Below are 19,466 nucleotides of genomic sequence, written 5' to 3'. Positions count from 1 at the left end.
CAAGAAGTCAGTAGGGGATTCATTTAAATCATAAAGCACATTTTACAATAATTGATAATAGCTATTGTATTGACATTCACGATTTTTTTTTTAGAATGATAAAACTGTTATATTTTTGTATCTTGAGTTTAAGTGTTTAAAAAAATGTTACTTAAATGTTAAAAACGGGGAATTTTACTTTGCACCTTTCTTATTGTATCTTAAAAATATAGATTGTAATTTCTTCCAGTATGTGGTTTTAATAACCTAAATGACAAATAAATAAATGTATTATTTATTATTATTATGTATACATTTTATCTTTTCTATAAGTGTTGAAATATTACATTTTCATATATATATATATATATATATATATATATATATATATATATATATATATATATATATATATATGTGTGTGTGTGTGTGTGTGTGTATGTGTGTGTGTGTGTGTGTGTGTGTGTGTGTGTGCGTATATATATTTAAATATAACATGTTTTCTGAAATATATATGTATGTGTATAGACCACATAAATATACACAGCACACATACATATGTAAACAAATTAATTTTAATACAGTTAATCAATTATAATAATATGATTTTGTGTGTGTGTGTGTGTGTGTGTGTGTGTGTGTGTGTGTGTGTGTGTTAATGCACATAGATAGATGGATAGATAACACTGAAGATGTTTAATTTTACATTTCTCATAGGTAGATTTGCAGGGAAGTCTCTTGAAGTGTCATGGAGACATTGCCACATTTCTTCTGAATTTCAGTTTTGTCTCAGTTTCAGTTTTGTTCTTTTTCTTCACGTCATTCCAGACAGACTGGATGGAGTACTGGCTGTTGTCAGACTCCTTGTGCACACAAAAATCTCACTGGATTATTACAGTTAATAATCTTTGTTTTGGAAATGTAAGATGATATTTACTGACACGCTACAGCAAAAATAGGAAAAACTGGCCTAAATTAAAAGTGAGGAATTAAATTAAACAACTGTATTATTATTAGGCTATTATTATTATTTCACTTTTTAGCTAAATAAAAAATAATACTAATAATTAATTTTTTAAACTCATCAGCCTTGGCCCATTTTCTGTGAAGAACATATATGGAAACAAATCACTCACTGTACAGCCCCCTAAACACCCATATATTACATACAGCACAGTAAGGTTCACTGGACCCAGGGCTGTTAATAAGAGTGGGATTTATAGGTCCTGTGTACCTACTCTGTCCTCCTTTTGTCTGGGTCTGCTATTAGTATGTGTATTTATGTATGTATGGGAGAGAGTGTGAGTTTTGTGCCTCTGCCCTTGCCGTTCCCACACAAGGCTGTAGCACTGTAATACATAAAAGTGATAAGGACAAATTTTGACCGTGTAAATTGCTAGTAATTAGGATGAAGTAAACATCTGTTGGGTATTTTAGCATATAATATTTGATTGTGTTGGTTTAAAAACCCCAAAATGCACCCAGTCCCAGGAACACTGGATGAGTAACAATAATATAAACATCATACAAGGGTTAAAGAGGTGCCTAAGCGTTTCATGTCATGTGCTGAAGCGACAGTCTTTGTGCCATATTAAGAAGTGATGTTTTGTGTCATGCGCTGAAGTGAAAGTCTTTGCCTCTTTGTTCGCTGTCCATCCTATTTCATGATCAGTCAAGGGTCGGGGAAGAAGCTGTTATGCCTTCACGCGATGCGTCCAGGAAAAAGGCTTTTGGTGGGTAAGTCAAACCAAACATTTGTTACTTGCGGGCCAGTCAAATAGCGACAAACTGCAAATATTTACTTTATTTAGGCTATTTATGATGTTATGAGCGCATTTTAACGCACGCACGCGATTCATTTAGCTCAATTGTAAGTCATACGATTTAATTTATCCAGGTAGAGTGGTTGTTGGTTTGGTTCTCTTTCTCTCATGTTTGTGTTGTTCTTTATCTCGCGCCGAAGTGCTGCTCGTGCTGGAGTGGAGCGCTCGCGCCAGCGCGGTGTCGGACGCTTCGACCGAGACTCATCCTCAGTGTGACACTGATGGATCGGTAAAGTCCTTCTTATCAGCCCCTCACCGGCTCACTACAGCTTTCTGCATATAGTTCGAAGGCTCATTTCAAGCAAATATTTTAGCTTCACCCGCATATGCCGCAGGACTGAGGTTAGAGACTCCTGAGGGTGAACTATTCACCGGAGCAAAAAATTTGCCTCACACTGATTTGAACGTCTGCACATAGATGCCCCTTTTGATTTATAAATGGTCATTTTAGGCACTTTTCTGGTGAGATTTAAACAGTTTTCAGTTTTTACTGTAAATGATAACAATCTTAACAAGGTTTATAAAATGTAAAGTGATTAAAAAAGAGATTTGTCCTTAAAGTGATGCTGCTGTCATCACTGTAAAAGGGATCTCTTGAGGAAAGATCAAATAAAATTCTTGTTATATAAATTTCTTTAGTAAAACAATAAAATAATACATTTTTAAGGCATTTGATAATAAAATATGCGAGTATATTTGCCTATATTACAGTTATATGTTAAATATATTCAAACACCTTTTTTTTATTTTTTTAAGATTCTGATTTCTTATTTTATTAAAAGATTTTTGTAAGATATTTTTTTTAAGATTCTGCAAGAAGGAGCATTGAGTCTTTTTCTTAATTTGCATTCACAGCCAGTTTTTAACAGTTAAAAAGCAGCTAAAAATAAAAGCAGAACTGATGATTTTACAGAAATTGCTGTAATAACCACAGATGTTTGTATTTTAGTTACTGTCGGAACTATGTTCGCTATTTTGATAATTAAACATAAGTGAACTTGTTTTTTTTTTAGACTGTAAGATGTACATTGGAAGAGACTCATTTGATGAGTCCTGACCCAATTAAACTGGATTTCACTGAAGAACAAACTGTGGAGATTTACAGCGCATGCCAACAAAACAGCTCAGATGGGCTTAAATGCCTCTGCCACCAAAGGTTTATACGGCATCCGTTGTATAAATGATGATTGTTTAATGGAGTTTTGAATGGATTACTCTAATACATCGCTTGATATGTAATATATCATGAATGATCGGTTCATATTGTTTATGCTTCCTGCAGGACGAACATCTCTATGCATGCATTACAGCACACAGAGAGATTTGAAAATGAAACATACTCTGTAATCTGTGGCAATCATAGCGTTACAGTTGTTTGGTTGCCGCAAAGTAAGTAAAACGTAAAATGGAGGAAATATATTTATATAGCGATACTATGCTTAGGTTGCTACATTTACTTGAAGATATATCTTTGTTGGCTCTGTAGGAAGGCCATCGGTTCCCGTGCTCAAAGCTATCGCAAGTGAAAGGTATACAAATGTAGCTCAATTAGTGTGTACTTCTGAGGGGAACCCAAAGCCAGTCATCATGTGGTATGGTAACAGGTAATATGACATTATGGCCTGCTACCACTCTAGATACTGCTTCTGAAGAGCTTCTTATTGGGATCATTTATTAGATAAAATACTACTTTAACTGCACGTCTGTGATTCAATTGATTGTTTTCCTTTTAGTAAAAATCCAGAGGAGGGCAAGAAAAATGTACGGTATAAGACAGAGAGCATTATGAAGAGTGACAGTGATCATCATCAAAGTCTAAATGTCGTGTGCTGTGCCAGTAATTCAGTGGGAAGGGAATGTACTCAGCTTCATCATTTCGGTACGTAACGTATTGACATGATTTTTAATACACCGGTACACCGCCGTTCCAGTGTTTGGGGTCCGTACAGTTTTCGGATGTGTTTGAAAGTTTCTTATGCTCGCCACAGCTGCATTTATTTGATCAAAAATGAAATTTTCAGCTGTGATTACTGTCGTTCTAAATTGCTAATTTGAATTAAATTCAACTTTGAATTTTGGTGAGATTTCCATGGAAAAATTTGTATTGCGGGGGCTAAATATCATGTCATTTGGGTAGCTTCAAGCCACAGACATGAAAAACAACCTGCGACAAAAGTGTTAAAGTAGCCCAGTTCTGCAGCAAAACCTGATAAAAAAAGCTGATAAAAACCCAAATACTCGCTGTGCACTAAAATCCTTATATATAACATTATGTCATTATACAGTATATATTTTATACATGTTATACATCAACAAATGACTTCTACTTTAAACCCAGAAACGTCAGATACTAAGTATTAAGATATAACATTATAATATCTGGCACAGTGTTAAGAAGTTTAGCAAGTTACTAGGAAAAAGTTCAGCACTGTTTGACATTATTTAGATGTTATAGGATGTGGTTTTAGTTTAGCATGAAAACCTTCTGTGTATTGTATTGGTCGTCGTTTAGATCTCGAGAGGAAAGGGGACGGGCAAAAGGCTCAGACGATTTTCCTAAAATCTGGTCAGTCTCTGCTACTGCGATGCACCATACAGTCTAGGGATGCTCCAGAACTGAGCTGGCACTTCAATAACAAAGCAGTAAGACATGGATGATAACCAGAAAGAAATATCACATCAATGTTGCACCGCTCTGACCATTTGCAAATCTTTTTCCTGCTCTTAATTCAGATCAAGGGAATCCCATCAATATATTTTAGACACTGGACAGAATACTTATTTATCGAATCCGTGAACGTGACACATAGTGGGGAGTATATCTGCGTATCTAAAAACAACCAAACTAGGAACACCTATGTCAGGGTCCTTGGTGAGTAAAACTATTGCCCTTTGTATTAAAATGAATTTCTTTTAAAAATATATATTTTAATAGATTAGCGGATTAAGTGCAGCTTCTAAAGTTCCCGAGTTCTGATGTGTACAGCCTCAAAACTGAGATAACCGTTTATTATGCAAATGCTATTTTTTTTCCTCTGTGATTCTTCCTTGACAGATAATTACAAAATTGACATATTCCAGTTGAATGAGAACAACAGCATAGCAGCACAAGATAAGGCAGGCTTCTGCTTCCAGGCTCTGGTATTCTCCTACCCAAAAGCCCAGTGTCACTGGATTACACCAAATCAAACCAAAATACAGTGCAGAGAGACTCATTACCATAATTTTAATAGGTATTTACCTTACACAGTTCATTTCAGTTCCAATGATAGAGTGTGTTGTTGTGTTTGCTTATTTAGCAAATTTTCTCATTAGTACATTTAGGCTGTGTAACCCTGAACCGGGCCAATATCAGATTAAACTAAAGAATCAGCACTATAGTGTCATAAGGAGTATGTCTCTCTGCATTTCAGGTGAGTGGTCATAAACATTTGACTGAAAATGAAATTTTAAACGTGAAATAAGGTTATTTGCGATGCATTTTGCAGAAAATCCCCAAATTACAATAACATTACACAATGATTCAAACGTCGTCTCTTGTGACACTGAAAGCTCGCTACCCTTTAATGTATCCTGGAACATCTGTCCATCGCATAACAAGTAAGAAGAAGCGATAAACGTTAAACATGAATCGTATGTTTGCTTTTTGATCATTTATTAAACCATTTATCTGTATATTTTTGCAGTTGTCATAAAAGAGACTGGAAAGAGACACCTGTTGCCCAGCTCAGGATCATGGATTCAGATCAGTTCTGTCAGAAGAAAATTTACTTCGCCAGACCCAGATTGAACAGCGAGGACTATTCTATCAAATGCTGCATCTCTAATAAAGCAGGGAATGATTGTAGTGACCCATTACAACCTCAAACAAGTAAGTATAAACCCTAAATTGAACACCGCGCTCAGCAGAGAGTTAACCTATACATAGTCTAACATAATCTTACCTTAGTTCTAATAAGAATTCGAAGGGTTGGGTTTCAGTAGGTTTTTACAAAAATGTTTATTCGTGAAGGACTCATTAAATTGATTGGAAGTGACAGTAAAGTATTTTACGTTGTTACAAAAGATTTCCATCTTAAATAAAATTATTTTTGAACTTTCTATCCATCAGACAATCCTGAAAAAAAAGGCAACTGAAAAATATTTGATACCTGTTTTCGTTTTCTTTTTCATTGACAATTATAAGCAATAACTGAAAACCGAAACAATGATGCTGAAAATTATAGTAAACTACAGTTTCAAATATTTGAAAATAAAACACTTTTTAATTTGTAATAAAATATTACATTTCATGTTTTTTTGAGAAAATAAATGCTGCCTTGGAATCTTAGCAGCTCCAAACATTTGAACTGCAGTATGTGAACTATGCACTATATATTTACATATTTCTATATGTAAATATGTGGGAAATATTTGTGCGCCACACAGAGAAGAAAATAATTAAATATAGCATGTTCCAAAAAGCCCCTGTCCTTATTCATAGCATTTTTGCAGCTTTGAAAAGGTTTTATTGGGCACTTTTATTTTTCAGGGATTGAAATGTACAAAAACACATTTACATTTGTTCTTTCTGATATGATTTAATTATCACAAATTTTCTGCCAGTGTTAGTTCAGTAATCAACGCTAATTTTCATTCCAAATATATGTTTAACGCTGTTTTTTAACCTGCTTTTTTCCCAGCTTTCCCCAGCATTGATTACGTGATTTGTATCCTGGTTTTTGTTATTCTCCTCATGATCATCTTTGCCTTAATCATCTTCATCAGAGTTAAGGTAAACCTATTAATAACAAACAAACACCTAGATTCGTGGATCTTACCTCTTGAAATACATGTTCTCACGTCTGTATTACAGAAGCCTGGGTACCAGTGTCAGATCCAGATGATTCAGATGACCGGACCCAACGACAATGACTACATATATATTGATTTCAGGGAGTTTAAATACGACGTGAAATGGGAATTTCCACGAGAAAATCTTGAGCTCGGTAAAGATCACCAGAAACTTTATTTAGACGTGCTATATATAACTTATTAGGTGTTGCAAATTTGTTTTATGGGCTTTCCAAAGGAAATGAGTTGGGATCTGGAGCTTTTGGGATGGTTGTCCAGGCTACAGCATATGGGATCAGCAAACCAGGAGTGTCCATTCAGGTAGCGGTAAAAATGTTAAAGGGTAAGTTATGATGTAATGAAGCTAAATAAATCAATTGCATGCATGGCTGGCATATTATGGTAAAGTGTGCTTTGTGTTGTTCATTTATGGATTAAACAGACAAGCACCAGGCAGTGGAAAAGGAAGCTCTGATGTCTGAATTGAAAATGCTGACTCATATTGGACACCATGAAAACATTGTCAACTTGCTCGGTGCTTGTACAGGCACAGGTATGATTTGGAGAAGTTGTGGGTTTCTGAATTATATAATCTACTGGAGAAACCTATAGCGCAGCATATAGTGCAAACTTGAATCTGAGGCACAATATTTGAACATTTGTTGTTGACCTAATAGATTTAATGAGAGGAACAACTACAATCCCAAGACGCATTACGAATGAAAAACAATAGCGAAATATAAAACCTTTCATTTTAATTTGTTGATTATATTTATAGAAACAATACATGAAAATATTACAGCATCATGGGTAATGTAGTTTTTCACCAAAAAAAAGGCACAGTTAAATTTGATTATTTTAAAAATAAGTGTGAAAAATGTGAACAGATAGCTTGAACAAAATACTCGACTCTGCAATCCCAGAGCTGTCTTTTAAGATATTTAATTTGCCCGTTAAAATAATGAATGAATAGGGTTTTGTAATTGTGGGACCTGCTTGATAATGATGGATTGGTTGTATGTTTGAGCATCAAATAAGCAGGATTATATACAATCAGCAAGTCCTAGCTTTGTTTGTTTGAAATCCACAGGTCCTATTTACCTGATATTCCAGTACTGCTGTAACGGAGACCTCTTGAACTATCTGAAGAGCAACAGGGAAAGTTTTCACAAATATCTGACGGACGCTTTCAACAGGGACAGGTTCAGGGGCCTCTACCACAACTTCCAGCAGAAGAGAAACTCCAGGTTTGCATAAATGTCCACCAGGCAGTGAATTACAGCAATGGCCTTTTTGGCCAAGTGCGGAAGAGAGAAAAATGAATATATTGTGCTAAGGGGAACCACAAATATAAAAGTGTACATAAATGACTAAACTGTCGTACAGTTACTGTAAATGACTGTATGCATCTCTCTTCTTGTTGCACCTTCACAGCGAGTATATCGAGCCTGACAACAACCAGTACGTGCACATGACTCCCTCCACCAAAGGTCAAGAGAGCGAGTTCCTCCTCCATCCCAGCATCAGCTCAGTGTCTACTATTGAGGGTACGTGATAAATTAACTTTACATTTTTTCTATTTCTATTTTGAATATTCATATTTATTTGATACCACATATTTTGAATTCAGAGTAAGCAAACATGTGAATGTACATATGCTCATTAAATAATTATTTATGTTAATTTCATAAAGAAATGCTTGAATGCGAAGACAAACGTCAAGAAGAGGAACTTCAGAGTCTCACCTATGATGAACTTCTGAGTTTCTCTTTTCAAGTTGCAAAGGGCATGGAGTTCCTGTCGTCTAAAAATGTGATCTTAACTTTCTTATAATGTCACTTCTTCTTCCTTTCATTTAACCGACAGTTTTATTAACTTATTTTTACACCTTTTTTCTAATGCTATCTCTGAATACCAAATGAGCATGTTACAACAGCTGCAGTACATTGCACTTGTAGGCATGTTTTAATTATTTGAGTGCTTTATTTCTTGATTTGTTTTCTCATATTGCCATATAGTCATTGTAAAAAAAAGGCTTTAGTGAATCATTTTCTGTCTGCAGTGTATCCACAGGGACTTGGCAGCCAGAAATGTTTTGGTGACACATGGCAGACAGGTGAAGATCGGTGACTTCGGCCTCGCAAGAGACATTGAACACGATACCAACTACGTTGTGAGAGGAAATGTAGGTATTGTGTCTGCATATGATAGTCTTGATGTGACTGGTCTTTATTTAACTGACTTTTAATTTTCCACGTGATATTTTTGCAGGTACGTTTGCCCGTGAAGTGGATGGCTCCTGAGAGTATTTTCAAAGGGGTTTACACAATGCAGAGTGACGTCTGGGCCTATGGCATTCTGCTATGGGAAATCTTTTCTTTAGGTGTTTCTCTCTCTCTCTCTCTCTCTCTGCTGTGTACAGCTTTTAGCTTTTATTGAGCCAAGGATATTCCTATAAATGATCTCTGATTAAACATATGAACATATTTCGTACTCACTACTAGGGGTCACCCCATATCCAGGCATTTCTGTGAATGACACATTCTACAGGATGATTGAAAGTGGATATCACATGGAGCAACCATATTATGCTGAAGAATCTGTGTAAGTGCCACTATTTTATAAATGTGTGTATATATATATATATATATATATATATATATATATATATATATATATATATATATATATATATATATATATATATATATATATATATATATGTGTGTGTGTGTGTGTGTGTGTGTGTGTGTGTGTGTGTGTGTGTGTGTGAAATACAGAAGAATGATATTTAAAACGTGTTTGTGTTCATTTAGTTACAAGGTAATGTGTCGCTGCTGGATGCTCGATCCGGTCAACCGGCCTTGTTTCTCCAAGCTTGTAGCTTTCATGGAAAAAGAGCTGGCTGATTTGGAAGAAAGGGTGACTTTTGTGTGAAAATGTTTTTTAAAAAATTTAGTCTAAATTGTCGGTGGATGCAAACTCACTGTGATATGTGGTTCCAGCTCTATTATAATATTGGAGGATACTGTCACAATGACATAACATACCAGAATGCTCCAGTGACCCCTGATGCTACACTGATGGAGAAAAAAACGGATGTTTGCCAGCCTGACACTGAAGTTCAGATGAAAGAAAAGCTGTGGACATTAATGGATCAGTAAGAGCAGAACATCTTATCTGAACGGGAGTTAAAGCCTTGCATTAGGAAAACATAATGCATAACTTGTGCTTTCATATTGGCCACTTACACAACGCATTTTTAATTTCTAAGAGAAAATGTTGAAGAAATTGGAAGGAATGTTTTCATGAGCATATTGTACCACCAATAATGTGTTTCATGATTTTTGATGAAGGGTTTTTAACTTTTTTTTTTTTATTTTGTCCATGAGTGTTTACACTGTAATTAATAACATACAGCATTAAGAAGAAAGATTCTTTAGGAACTTAGGAACTAAAGAACAAACTTATATATATATTGTACCTTACCACTGTAACTGATGAATAACCTGCTTCTGTACTCCATAATGAAGGCTTACAAGAGATGCTGTGGTGGAGAAGTACAAAAGTTTTAGTTTTTGCTGCATTTTGCGGATAAATTGCTCTATTTTTTTATAACAAAATAACTTTATATTAATTTTTCAGTATATTTATTCACTTATCTTAATCATTATTCTTGAAGTATTATTTAACATGCAATAAGAAGAGTCTACGGTGAGTTAGTTATGCTTATTCTTAACAAAACATTACTTTGCGCTTTTGTGCAGATTTCCTATAAACAACATAACCCACTTTAAAGTGAGTCTTGTTTAACAGTTTTACATTAAACACCCTTACTGTTGAGGTTAAGCATCCCTAACTTTTTAAGTCCACTGAGACGGTAAGCAAGTGGGCATAAAAACTAAAAATGTTAAATGTTAAAAAAAAACTGTACAATGCTTATAAAAACATCGAAATAAACCTATATTTGTATGCAGGGTTTAAAATGCAATGCAAAAGCATATAAAACACAGTAAAAATTGTGCATTTTTGTGTTGTGTCTCATGGCTTTGTATAAGTTAAGGTTTTTTATTGAAGGTGTTTATATCACAGAGCTACAGAGGGTGGCGCCACGGTGCATGAACTAGTGACAGCATTTTAGATGACAGGAGAACAGAACATGAGACCAGGAAAACACTCCTAAACGCTGCTGTACAACCCTTTTTAACTGTTATCAGACCTTTTATAACATGGCATCAATATTTGTATTGTCACGACATAGCGCACATATTTACAGAACATTAATTTTCAAAGCGAAATCTAAACCCAGCTAATCTACTGCAACTGTAAAATATTAACCGAACCATTAAATGCACAACAAATAATAGGAACAATAACTACTGTTTAGCCTTTAATCCTTATTTAATGTTTGTGTTTCATCTATATTTAAGTTGTTTTATTTGTGTTTGTGTGGTATGTGAAGCGGTTTTATTGTATTTCTCTGATCAGTCACATTTCGATCAGGTGATTTTTGCTGTTACACAAAACATGAACAGAGATACCAAGAAAACCATGCATTTCCAAGAAAACCAGGATCGTTGCATTTGATTAATACCAGAAAACATTGGTGTATATTTTGTATGTTACATTTAGACTATAATCCCAATAGTCGTGGCATTAGGCCCATGCTAGCAGACTCTGATGTTTAAATGGGAACAGTTTTACAGTAGTTGCCCCAACGGACGTTAACCTCGTCCAGTATTGGCTTTTGCCATTTCTCTTCAGTTTGCAGAGGACACGCGCCGGGGCCATGGACATGCACGTTGTAAATGCTCTAACATACGAGGATTTTGTGAACCTATTCGGTAATGTGGTTGAAAAATGTCCCCTCATTTCGGCTGCGCTATGGTCGCACCGGCCATTCAGAGATCTAGCGGACATCGAGGCTCGCATAACGGCGTTCATTCAGAGTCTGCCAGACTCAGGTGATTCCTTCCGCTTTGTCTTATTCACAGGTGTTTCCTAATGTTTCAGTCAGACACAATAATTTATTTACTGGGTTCAGGGAAAGAGGGCATTTTGCGGTGTCACCCTGACTTGGCGGGCCGGGACCTCCAGAGAGGGACGCTAACGCGCGAGTCTCAGGAAGAGCAGAGTCGAGCCGGCATGACCACGCTGGACTCCGCAGAGCTCCTGCACATGCACCGTCTAAACTCGGTGTACAAGGAGCGCTTTGGCTTCCCTTTTGTCATCTGTGCCCGTCTCAGCGACAAAGCCGATGTTGTGCGCCAGCTCTCTGAACGCTTGAAGAACGACCATGCTGCGGAACTAGAGCGCGCGATCGAAGAGGTTAAAAAATTTGTAGCCTTAGACTACGCAACATTGTCATATCTGAGACTCAAACCAAATTGTAACAAGTTACCGTTACATAAATGTGTACTATAATATATATATATATATATATATATATATATATATATATATATATATATATATATATATGCGCCTATATGCCTAATTGATCCATATGAAGTAACAAATATTTGTTCTAAAAACTGTAACGTTCTATTTTAACGTTCGTTTTGTAAACGTAGCTAATGTGAACATTTTGGAACGTTCTCTGAACCTCTGAACTGTAACCGAGTAGACCTAACATACAACTAAAACGTTTCAGAAGAGCGTTCCACGAATGATGTAATATTTTGTGCTAACGTTTTGAGGACGTGAGCCTCTTCAAGACCGGATAACTTTGAATTACTATACTTTCTATTAACGTTACAGGCAGAATATATGTGTACATCTTCCAATAAATTATTGCATTTCAAATTATGCTTTTGTGTCGCGTCGTTTAATAAACTTCGGGTTATGAAAGCTGTGTCGTGAAAAAAAAAAAGTTTTACTTTTTTGCACTGAATTAAAACAAATGACATGACCCCACACTGCACACACGCTTTTAATTCGTTCAGCTGTAGCTATATAAATAGTATGTTATGTTGTTGAAAGAAATTCATGATAAGAGATAGTCGCTTGCATTTGACTTTTCGTTGTCTATCTATAAATACGAAAAATGCAATTATAATAGTGTCCAACAATGCCTTGCTGATGAAGATTTGTTGACGTCGTGGATTTCTATTACGCAAGAACACGTACTCCAGGGAGCTTCGCCTCTCACGCAATGAGAGCGCCCCCTACTGTCAATCTTTCAGGGGCCTGTACAGATATACAGGTTTTGACTAGCTCTTGTCATTGTCGCCGGCACGCTTGTACTTCCGCTCGTCGATGGCAGGCTGACAGGTCGTGCCGTTGACGCGTGTCTCTGTCGGTCAGTGTTTGTTTGAGGACTTTTGTGGGACTGGAGGTAGGTGAGAGTGCAGGGGCGAGGGGGGTCCCGTTCCCGGAGCGACGCACGACTCCTCCTTCAGGTCTCCGGACGTGATGGAGGAATCCTGTTCGGGATCCACTCCTCTGGCTCTCCTCTTGTCCTCCTCCTTTTTCCACTTCATGCGACGGTTCTGGAACCAGATCTTGATGTGTCTCTCGGTGAGGCTGAGGGTGAGCGCGAGCTCCACGCGGCGCGGGCGCGAGATGTATTTGTTGAAGAGGAACTCTTTCTCGAGCTCGAGCAGCTGCGCTCGGGTGTACGCCGTCCGCGTGCGCTTGTTCTCCTCCGCCTCCACCATGTAAGGGCCTGAAACAGAATAACAGGAGGGACATTTCAGTAAGGTCGTGTTTTCGACACAGACACACCATTTATCTGAACGTTTCATCGGGGCGTTGTATAAAATAAATCTTACGGGCGTTAACTCAAAGGTCAAAACCTTCCAAATGAATTCAGTAGCCTATAATTCGCGTAAAAATGAGGACTACCTTAAACCAGATATAATAATAATATGCATTTTTGATGTTTCAGGCTGAAAGTAATATGCATTTAACTCGAGTTGTGCTTTTATTTCAACAGGCCACGTTTGCTATAGGCCTATTAGATTCAGTGACAAAGAAAATTGCGTAGCCTATATACGCATGACCTCGAAAAGTCGTGTTACAGACTATTTTTCCATTAATATGATTCAATCAGTCCGCATCTGGTGAAATTTGACGTGCATCCACCGCTAGAGATTTTATTCTGCGTCTGATGGTTTTTCAAGAATTGTTCGCTTTTGAATAAAAAAATCAAAAAGGTTTCTAATTGGGGAACTCATCTTTTCAAAAAATCACCTCTTCAAAGTAAAAGAAACAAATTAATTTTCACTGTAATGTTGTTGCATAAAAATGATGCCTCGCAATGGTCAAGTAATATTTACCTTCATCAGGTGATTCATTTAATCCCAATATAATTATATAAATAATATTTATTAATTACAGCTATATGACAAATTCTACGAACGCTAGATATTATATAGGGAATTATTTCTATAATGCTACGTTCTTAGCTTTGATTATACGATTTTTATATAGGCTACTATTATAAAATTTACAGTCGTAACATTTTTACAGTAAATTTTAACATTGTTCTCGAAATTGTAAATATTTAGAATACAAATCAGGCAATTTAAAGCCATCCAATGTGCAGTTAAGAATTTCTAGACTATTAGACAAAAGTAAAAAGACAACAAACTTTTTTAGGCTACTTTCTTATTGTTTTCTTTACGTGCAATTTTAAAAGGAGGAATAAAATAAACACACACACACACACACACACACACACACAAAAATAATAATCTGCATGTGATCTAAACTGAGTGACCACTCAGGAAAAATGGGACGTGTACATAAGCCTACCGATTACGACAGTAACACTTTTTAGGAGCGAGTTTCAGCATTAAAATGTGAAAACTTATGATAACCCAGCCCGCTGTCAGAACCCTGGTCCCGTTGATATAACCACGGGCTCGTTTGGAATCAACGAAAATAAAGGTTTTTGTTGTTTTACTAAATTGGGTAATTAGAAATGCAATTACCTAGCCTAGTTTTAAATGGATATTCTGTAACACGGTGAAGCACTTTGGAGATGACTGACTTTAGGGCCCGCTTTCATTTTTGTCAAAAGTGAATCGGTGAACCTAAAGACGAATCGCCGAAGTACGTTACCTGTCCACTGTCCTTTCCAGGCGTGCGTGTGAGATTTGGTTGACTTCATCCACGGGAAGGGCAGATGGTACCTGCTCCGATCCCCGCACAGGTCAAGAGAGTCTCCGTAGCCGCCGAGCGTCTGTAGAGATGTCTGCGGAGTCTGGGGAAGGTGAAGGTGAGCCCCCGCCAGATCATCCCGGGTCGACATGTTATAAGAAGTAATGTCGGTGAGATTTGGCTGGTCCTGGCCGCCCAAGGACGGCGCGGCGTAGACGGACTGAGCCTGTCTGCTCATGTACAGACACGGCGGAGGGTTTTGGCTGTAGTCTTCGTTGGGGTGTCTCTGGAAGGCGCAGGAGTCCTTGTACAGGTGGTTAGGAGGGTAATAGTGCTCTTCCCGATTCATGATTGCCACAGACCGGGGAGACCGTGCCGTACACTAGCACCTGAGCCAGCGCCCTGCCCCTGATCAGGACCTCTGCTCTACCTGCAGTCTGAGCGTCTGGCGCCGATCGAGGGCCTCATAGGTGTGCCACCGCGACCATGTGACCCTGCTGCACCACTGGTTTCACTGTTTACACAAAGCTGTCAACTGGCTGCAGATTCTGTACGTGTTTCCTTTCGACTGCCCCGCGGTTTGACAATAATTGAACAGAACTGACCATGCTCAAATCAATGCCCTTGGCAAACACTTTCTGTTTGCCCGAGACTATATGTGCTACACCTGCAGTTGTTAGATCGTACTGCGAAGACAGGTGTATGTGAGAATCAGTATCTCTGCAGAAAATGCAGCCGCTGTTTAATTAACAGCAAAAATTGTTAATATGACATTCAAATCAACTTTTAAAAGGGACATAATCGATGATCAGTTATCAAAGGCAAAGCAATCCAGACCAACTTGAGCTTTAATCGTCTTTGAGCAAATTTTGACAGTACAGTACGTCGTCCGTGGAAACGTGCTACAGCGCAAAATGTAATTTAGCTTTCACCCAGCCTACGCGTTTAGATCAAATTCAGCCTACCTATTACATTTTTTTTTCTCGTAAAAAGAGCGCACGGGCTTCTAAACGAACACATTAAGAGGCTCCATTAAGTCCTTGTTACGTAAAAACTATGGACACCGGCGACAAGGGCAAGCATTACGCACACCTCTCAACGCGTCTGTCTTTTGCTTTAACCAAGCTTACCTGCCATTAAGCACACCCGTCCACGGTTCATTTAACTAAAGTCCTCGTGGATAAATAAAAACGAGCTGTTCGGTGTAAACGAATTAACATGGAGAGTGAAACACAACTCAATTAGTTCGAAATGTGTGCGCAACGTGAGCGCAGCCGCCGGTCAGATGTTCGGAGAGGTCAAAACAAGGGAGGGACGTGCAGCAAAGGTGATTTTCAATTAGGGGAATTTCCTAAGTCTCGTACGTTGAAGCAACAACAACAAAAAAAAAACATTACAGTAATAACAATAATGTATAGAGCTATATATAGAATTTAAAAAGACCGAAATCAAATTTGCCAATATTTTTCCGGTTTTGGAGTTCTTATTTAACTTAACACGTTCGTAAAAAGTGTTGGAATTTGACATTTTATTCTTTAACCAATTCTTTTTCCAGAACTCAGCATCGTTTCGATTCGTTTGCGTGTATGCAAGAATAAATGGACAGCGTAAATAAAGAGCCCAGACGATTGACCCTTAAATCGTTTTTCTTTACTATAAGCTTGCCTTTGTCAAGACTTCAAAAAGTGACGAGTACACGCGTGACGTTACGTATTGATATGCAAAAATGGACCTTGGAGTGTATATGATACGCATGTTTTTGGCAGTTTTCGCGTGCACGTGCCGTGCATCTACCTCACAATCCTAATCCTGTCCGTCGCGTAGCATATAAACCCAAAGTGCATTTTTGCGTATCAATACCAGGGGTATTGATTTTCATTAGACGTGCTGTTTATACGCACGTTCGTGAGATCGGGTAGGAATATACGATACGGCGCCGTGTTTGCACGGACCTCTTCAAATGACAATAATGGCACTTTCTCTCCTATCTTAATGGGGCTCTCATGCGCCGTCATAAAGTTCGGGCGAATCCATTCCTCGCAAATCAAGCCTCGTAACGACGCTTAATGGTGTTTATATATGAGCTCGTTTGAAAAGGGAAGGAAACCGTTATCCGCGACTATTTTCACAATGTTGAAAGAGTACAAAAGGTTTTATGAAGCGTGAGTGAGACGGCGCTGTTTGGAATCATATCCGTGGAAGGTTATGAGAGGGATAATGGCGTAAAGTGATATGTAATGTAGTTTTGCCATGCCAAAGAGGAAATACACAACTTAAGGCACTGGTACATAAAATCGGCTAGCAATTAAAATGCGTTTTGAGACTTCAGATAAAACGCAATAAACCAGTTAGGAGACACGCAAAAGCGTTCTGAAACCACTTGTATGTTTGAGTAGGAGTAATGCGTAGCTATAAACGTCCAAGTGCGACTCGATAATGGGAGTCCAGATAAATCATAATGGTACAATTGCGTTATGTAAAGCGACACGTAATCAGACGTTGATAAACCCAGCGGCCCGCACACGAGACGCTTCGTCTATAAAACTGAAAGGAAATGCACTTTTGGCCATCCGTGTAAATACTGCAGCTTTTGATTGATCTAATATAAGTGAATTTTTATTTAAAATGAAATATTACGCGGTGAGGTGCGAGCAACCACGTGGAAACCGAGCCTTTACTTTTCAAATTAATAATAATCCGCGGCAGAGAATGAATGGCGATAATATAGGCTTGCTTAGTGGCGACAGTAAAGCTTGGGCAAACATGTCTGACCGCAAAGGAATGATAATGGCGTTTAAAATGAAGTTTAAGTCGCCCATTGAGGAAAATCTCACCGCGCACTGAACGAATGAACGACAGAAACGTCGCAGGCAAGCATGCGCGTTTATTGCACACGCGTTCATTTCTAAACATTTTTTAAACAAAACATCAAGAAAATCTACATTTTTGCTAATGCATTCTGGAGTAATTACAACTGCAGCTACGAAAATCATGTTTATTGCTGGTTTTATTGCTGGTCAGTTTTAATTTGCAGAAAGGATAAACACATCTACTGTTTGTACACACACACAAATTATGTTTATAAAATAAATAAATAAATCTATATATATTATATATATATATATATATATATATATATATATATATATATATATATAAATATATACACAATGACCTACTAAGCTCTGAAAACCACCCTTAGAAGTCAAAAATGATATTCACAGCCTCTCTCAATACAATATTTAAAATCCGTCTTTTAGTTCTTTTAAATACAATTTTAATATTATTGTTCAGCAACTTAATGGAAATATTGCATTGATAGGACATGTAGAGAGCAAACAAAGATGCTATAAAGAGAGCGTTACGTCATTTCCCCCCTTTGTCAGTGTATTTTTTGACATCTGGGGAACTGTCCCGCACTGGTGAACGAGATCGAGTCCTTTTTGACTTCCGGGAGAGGTGAGGGGAGTGTCTTCTTCGGGATGGTGAATGATTGTGTGAGGAAGAGCGGCGTTTGGAAGCGTGTGAATGAGAATCGGAGTGGTGTCTTCTGTGCGAATAGTCTTTTTTGTGATTGCACTTTTCACAGTCCGTGTTGCGATGTTTTTCACAAGCTCTTTTGTACCTATGTTCATCTCTATCCCTCTCCGAAGCGCGCTGATGCGCAGGCTGACCCCTCACAGCAGAGGTCCGAAGAGTGTTCAAAAGAAAGCGCTTGTTTGTGCTTCCAAGTGGACATTTCATCCTAGAAAACAGCAATTCAAAGAGCTTTTAGATGCAAGGTATGTAAGGGAATTTCCAAAATAATGTAATTATAAGATATTAGGCCAATGCACGACAAATGCAATGTTCTGCACCTTTTAAACATGATTATATACACTTACCATCCAGTAGCACCCATCGTCTCAGCACGGACTTTTGCTCTGCTGGTTTCTTTAAGGAGCTCCTCCACTGCTTTCCTGATGGAGGAAAGAATATTTACATGAGTGAGAGAAACGGGTAAATGTACTACTGTTACATACCGGACAGAAGCAATTGCTGTTTTATTTTCATTCCAGACTGCAGGGACAGTGTTCAGTATTTCTGTAACGTTAAACTTTTGCAACAGAACGGGTAATGCCACAAAACACATGGTTGATTTTTATATAAATAAATAATTCCTTCCTTGTAAGATATCAGAGATGATTGTTACATGTAGTATGATAGCTGACCACATATTAACTATACATCTTCACTGACCGTTGAACAGTTGCACTCAGCCGGGTCACACATTTCACATAACATCACAAACTAGCCCACTAAAACGGTTGTAAACAAAAACAATAACAAAAACAAAAAGTATCATAAGTAATGTCATACCTCTCTAGTTCAGTTTCATCCATGATTTATTTAAACGTAAACGCATTCAGTGTTAAATTTTAATTCGTTTCAGCTCCGTTTGCTAACTGATGTTATTTACAATACTTGAGGACCCAAATAAGGACCCCGTTTGACTAGTCCTTGATAATAGTCCTAATCTAAATAACAGATGTAAAATATATCCCACTTCGGCTGCGGAAATAAACTTGACAGTAAAATTCCCAGTAAAGTTTTTGTATATATAATTAAGAACTACAACGTCTAAAATACATACACAGTCTATGCTATGTTCCACGGTCGCATTTCAATCAGGCACCTTATGGGTCACACTTGATATTCGATTGACAGCCTGAGTGCCCGCCTCCA

General features: G+C 37.6%; 4 protein-coding genes across 4 annotated transcripts; 2 read left to right on the top strand and 2 right to left on the bottom strand.

Moving 5' to 3' along the window:
• Positions 1–1,644: 1,644 nt before the first annotated feature.
• flt3 (fms related receptor tyrosine kinase 3) lies at positions 1,645–10,659 on the top strand. Its single transcript, XM_043226856.1, has 24 exons — positions 1,645–1,716; positions 1,943–2,031; positions 2,816–2,958; positions 3,085–3,191; positions 3,289–3,406; positions 3,536–3,681; positions 4,315–4,445; positions 4,536–4,674; positions 4,858–5,035; positions 5,118–5,215; positions 5,291–5,402; positions 5,489–5,673; positions 6,485–6,576; positions 6,658–6,790; positions 6,874–6,978; positions 7,078–7,188; positions 7,726–7,882; positions 8,070–8,182; positions 8,329–8,447; positions 8,698–8,820; positions 8,907–9,018; positions 9,140–9,239; positions 9,452–9,557; positions 9,641–10,659. The coding sequence occupies exons 1-24, from the start codon at positions 1,689–1,691 to the stop codon at positions 9,797–9,799; spliced, it is 2,904 nt and encodes a 967-aa protein (XP_043082791.1). The 5' UTR covers positions 1,645–1,688; the 3' UTR covers positions 9,800–10,659.
• Positions 10,660–11,078: 419 nt separating this feature from the next.
• Positions 11,079–12,443, top strand: urad (ureidoimidazoline (2-oxo-4-hydroxy-4-carboxy-5-) decarboxylase). The gene is given in 3 exon segments (XM_043226858.1): positions 11,079–11,599; positions 11,680–11,970; positions 11,973–12,443. Coding segments are annotated over 3 exon segments (522 nt in total). The 5' UTR covers positions 11,079–11,424; the 3' UTR covers positions 12,029–12,443.
• Positions 12,444–12,554: 111 nt separating this feature from the next.
• On the bottom strand, positions 12,555–15,934 carry pdx1 (pancreatic and duodenal homeobox 1). Its single transcript, XM_043226857.1, has 2 exons — positions 14,703–15,934; positions 12,555–13,302 (listed from the first exon to the last, which is right to left on the bottom strand). The coding sequence occupies exons 1-2, from the start codon at positions 15,088–15,090 to the stop codon at positions 12,938–12,940; spliced, it is 753 nt and encodes a 250-aa protein (XP_043082792.1). The 5' UTR covers positions 15,091–15,934; the 3' UTR covers positions 12,555–12,937.
• A 1,796-nt stretch (positions 15,935–17,730) lies between these two features.
• si:ch211-140b10.6 (protein POLR1D-like) lies at positions 17,731–19,244 on the bottom strand. Its single transcript, XM_043225812.1, has 3 exons — positions 19,101–19,244; positions 18,626–18,700; positions 17,731–18,486 (listed from the first exon to the last, which is right to left on the bottom strand). The coding sequence occupies exons 1-3, from the start codon at positions 19,121–19,123 to the stop codon at positions 18,108–18,110; spliced, it is 477 nt and encodes a 158-aa protein (XP_043081747.1). The 5' UTR covers positions 19,124–19,244; the 3' UTR covers positions 17,731–18,107.
• Between the last annotated feature and the right edge of the window lie 222 nt (positions 19,245–19,466).

The sequence above is a fragment of the Puntigrus tetrazona genome, chromosome 24 (genome assembly GCF_018831695.1).
Source record: "Puntigrus tetrazona isolate hp1 chromosome 24, ASM1883169v1, whole genome shotgun sequence".
In the NCBI taxonomy this organism is placed as follows: Eukaryota; Metazoa; Chordata; class Actinopteri; order Cypriniformes; family Cyprinidae; genus Puntigrus; species Puntigrus tetrazona.
Note: the sequence above shows the minus strand (reverse complement) of the source record. Positions and strands in the feature narration are given on the sequence as shown.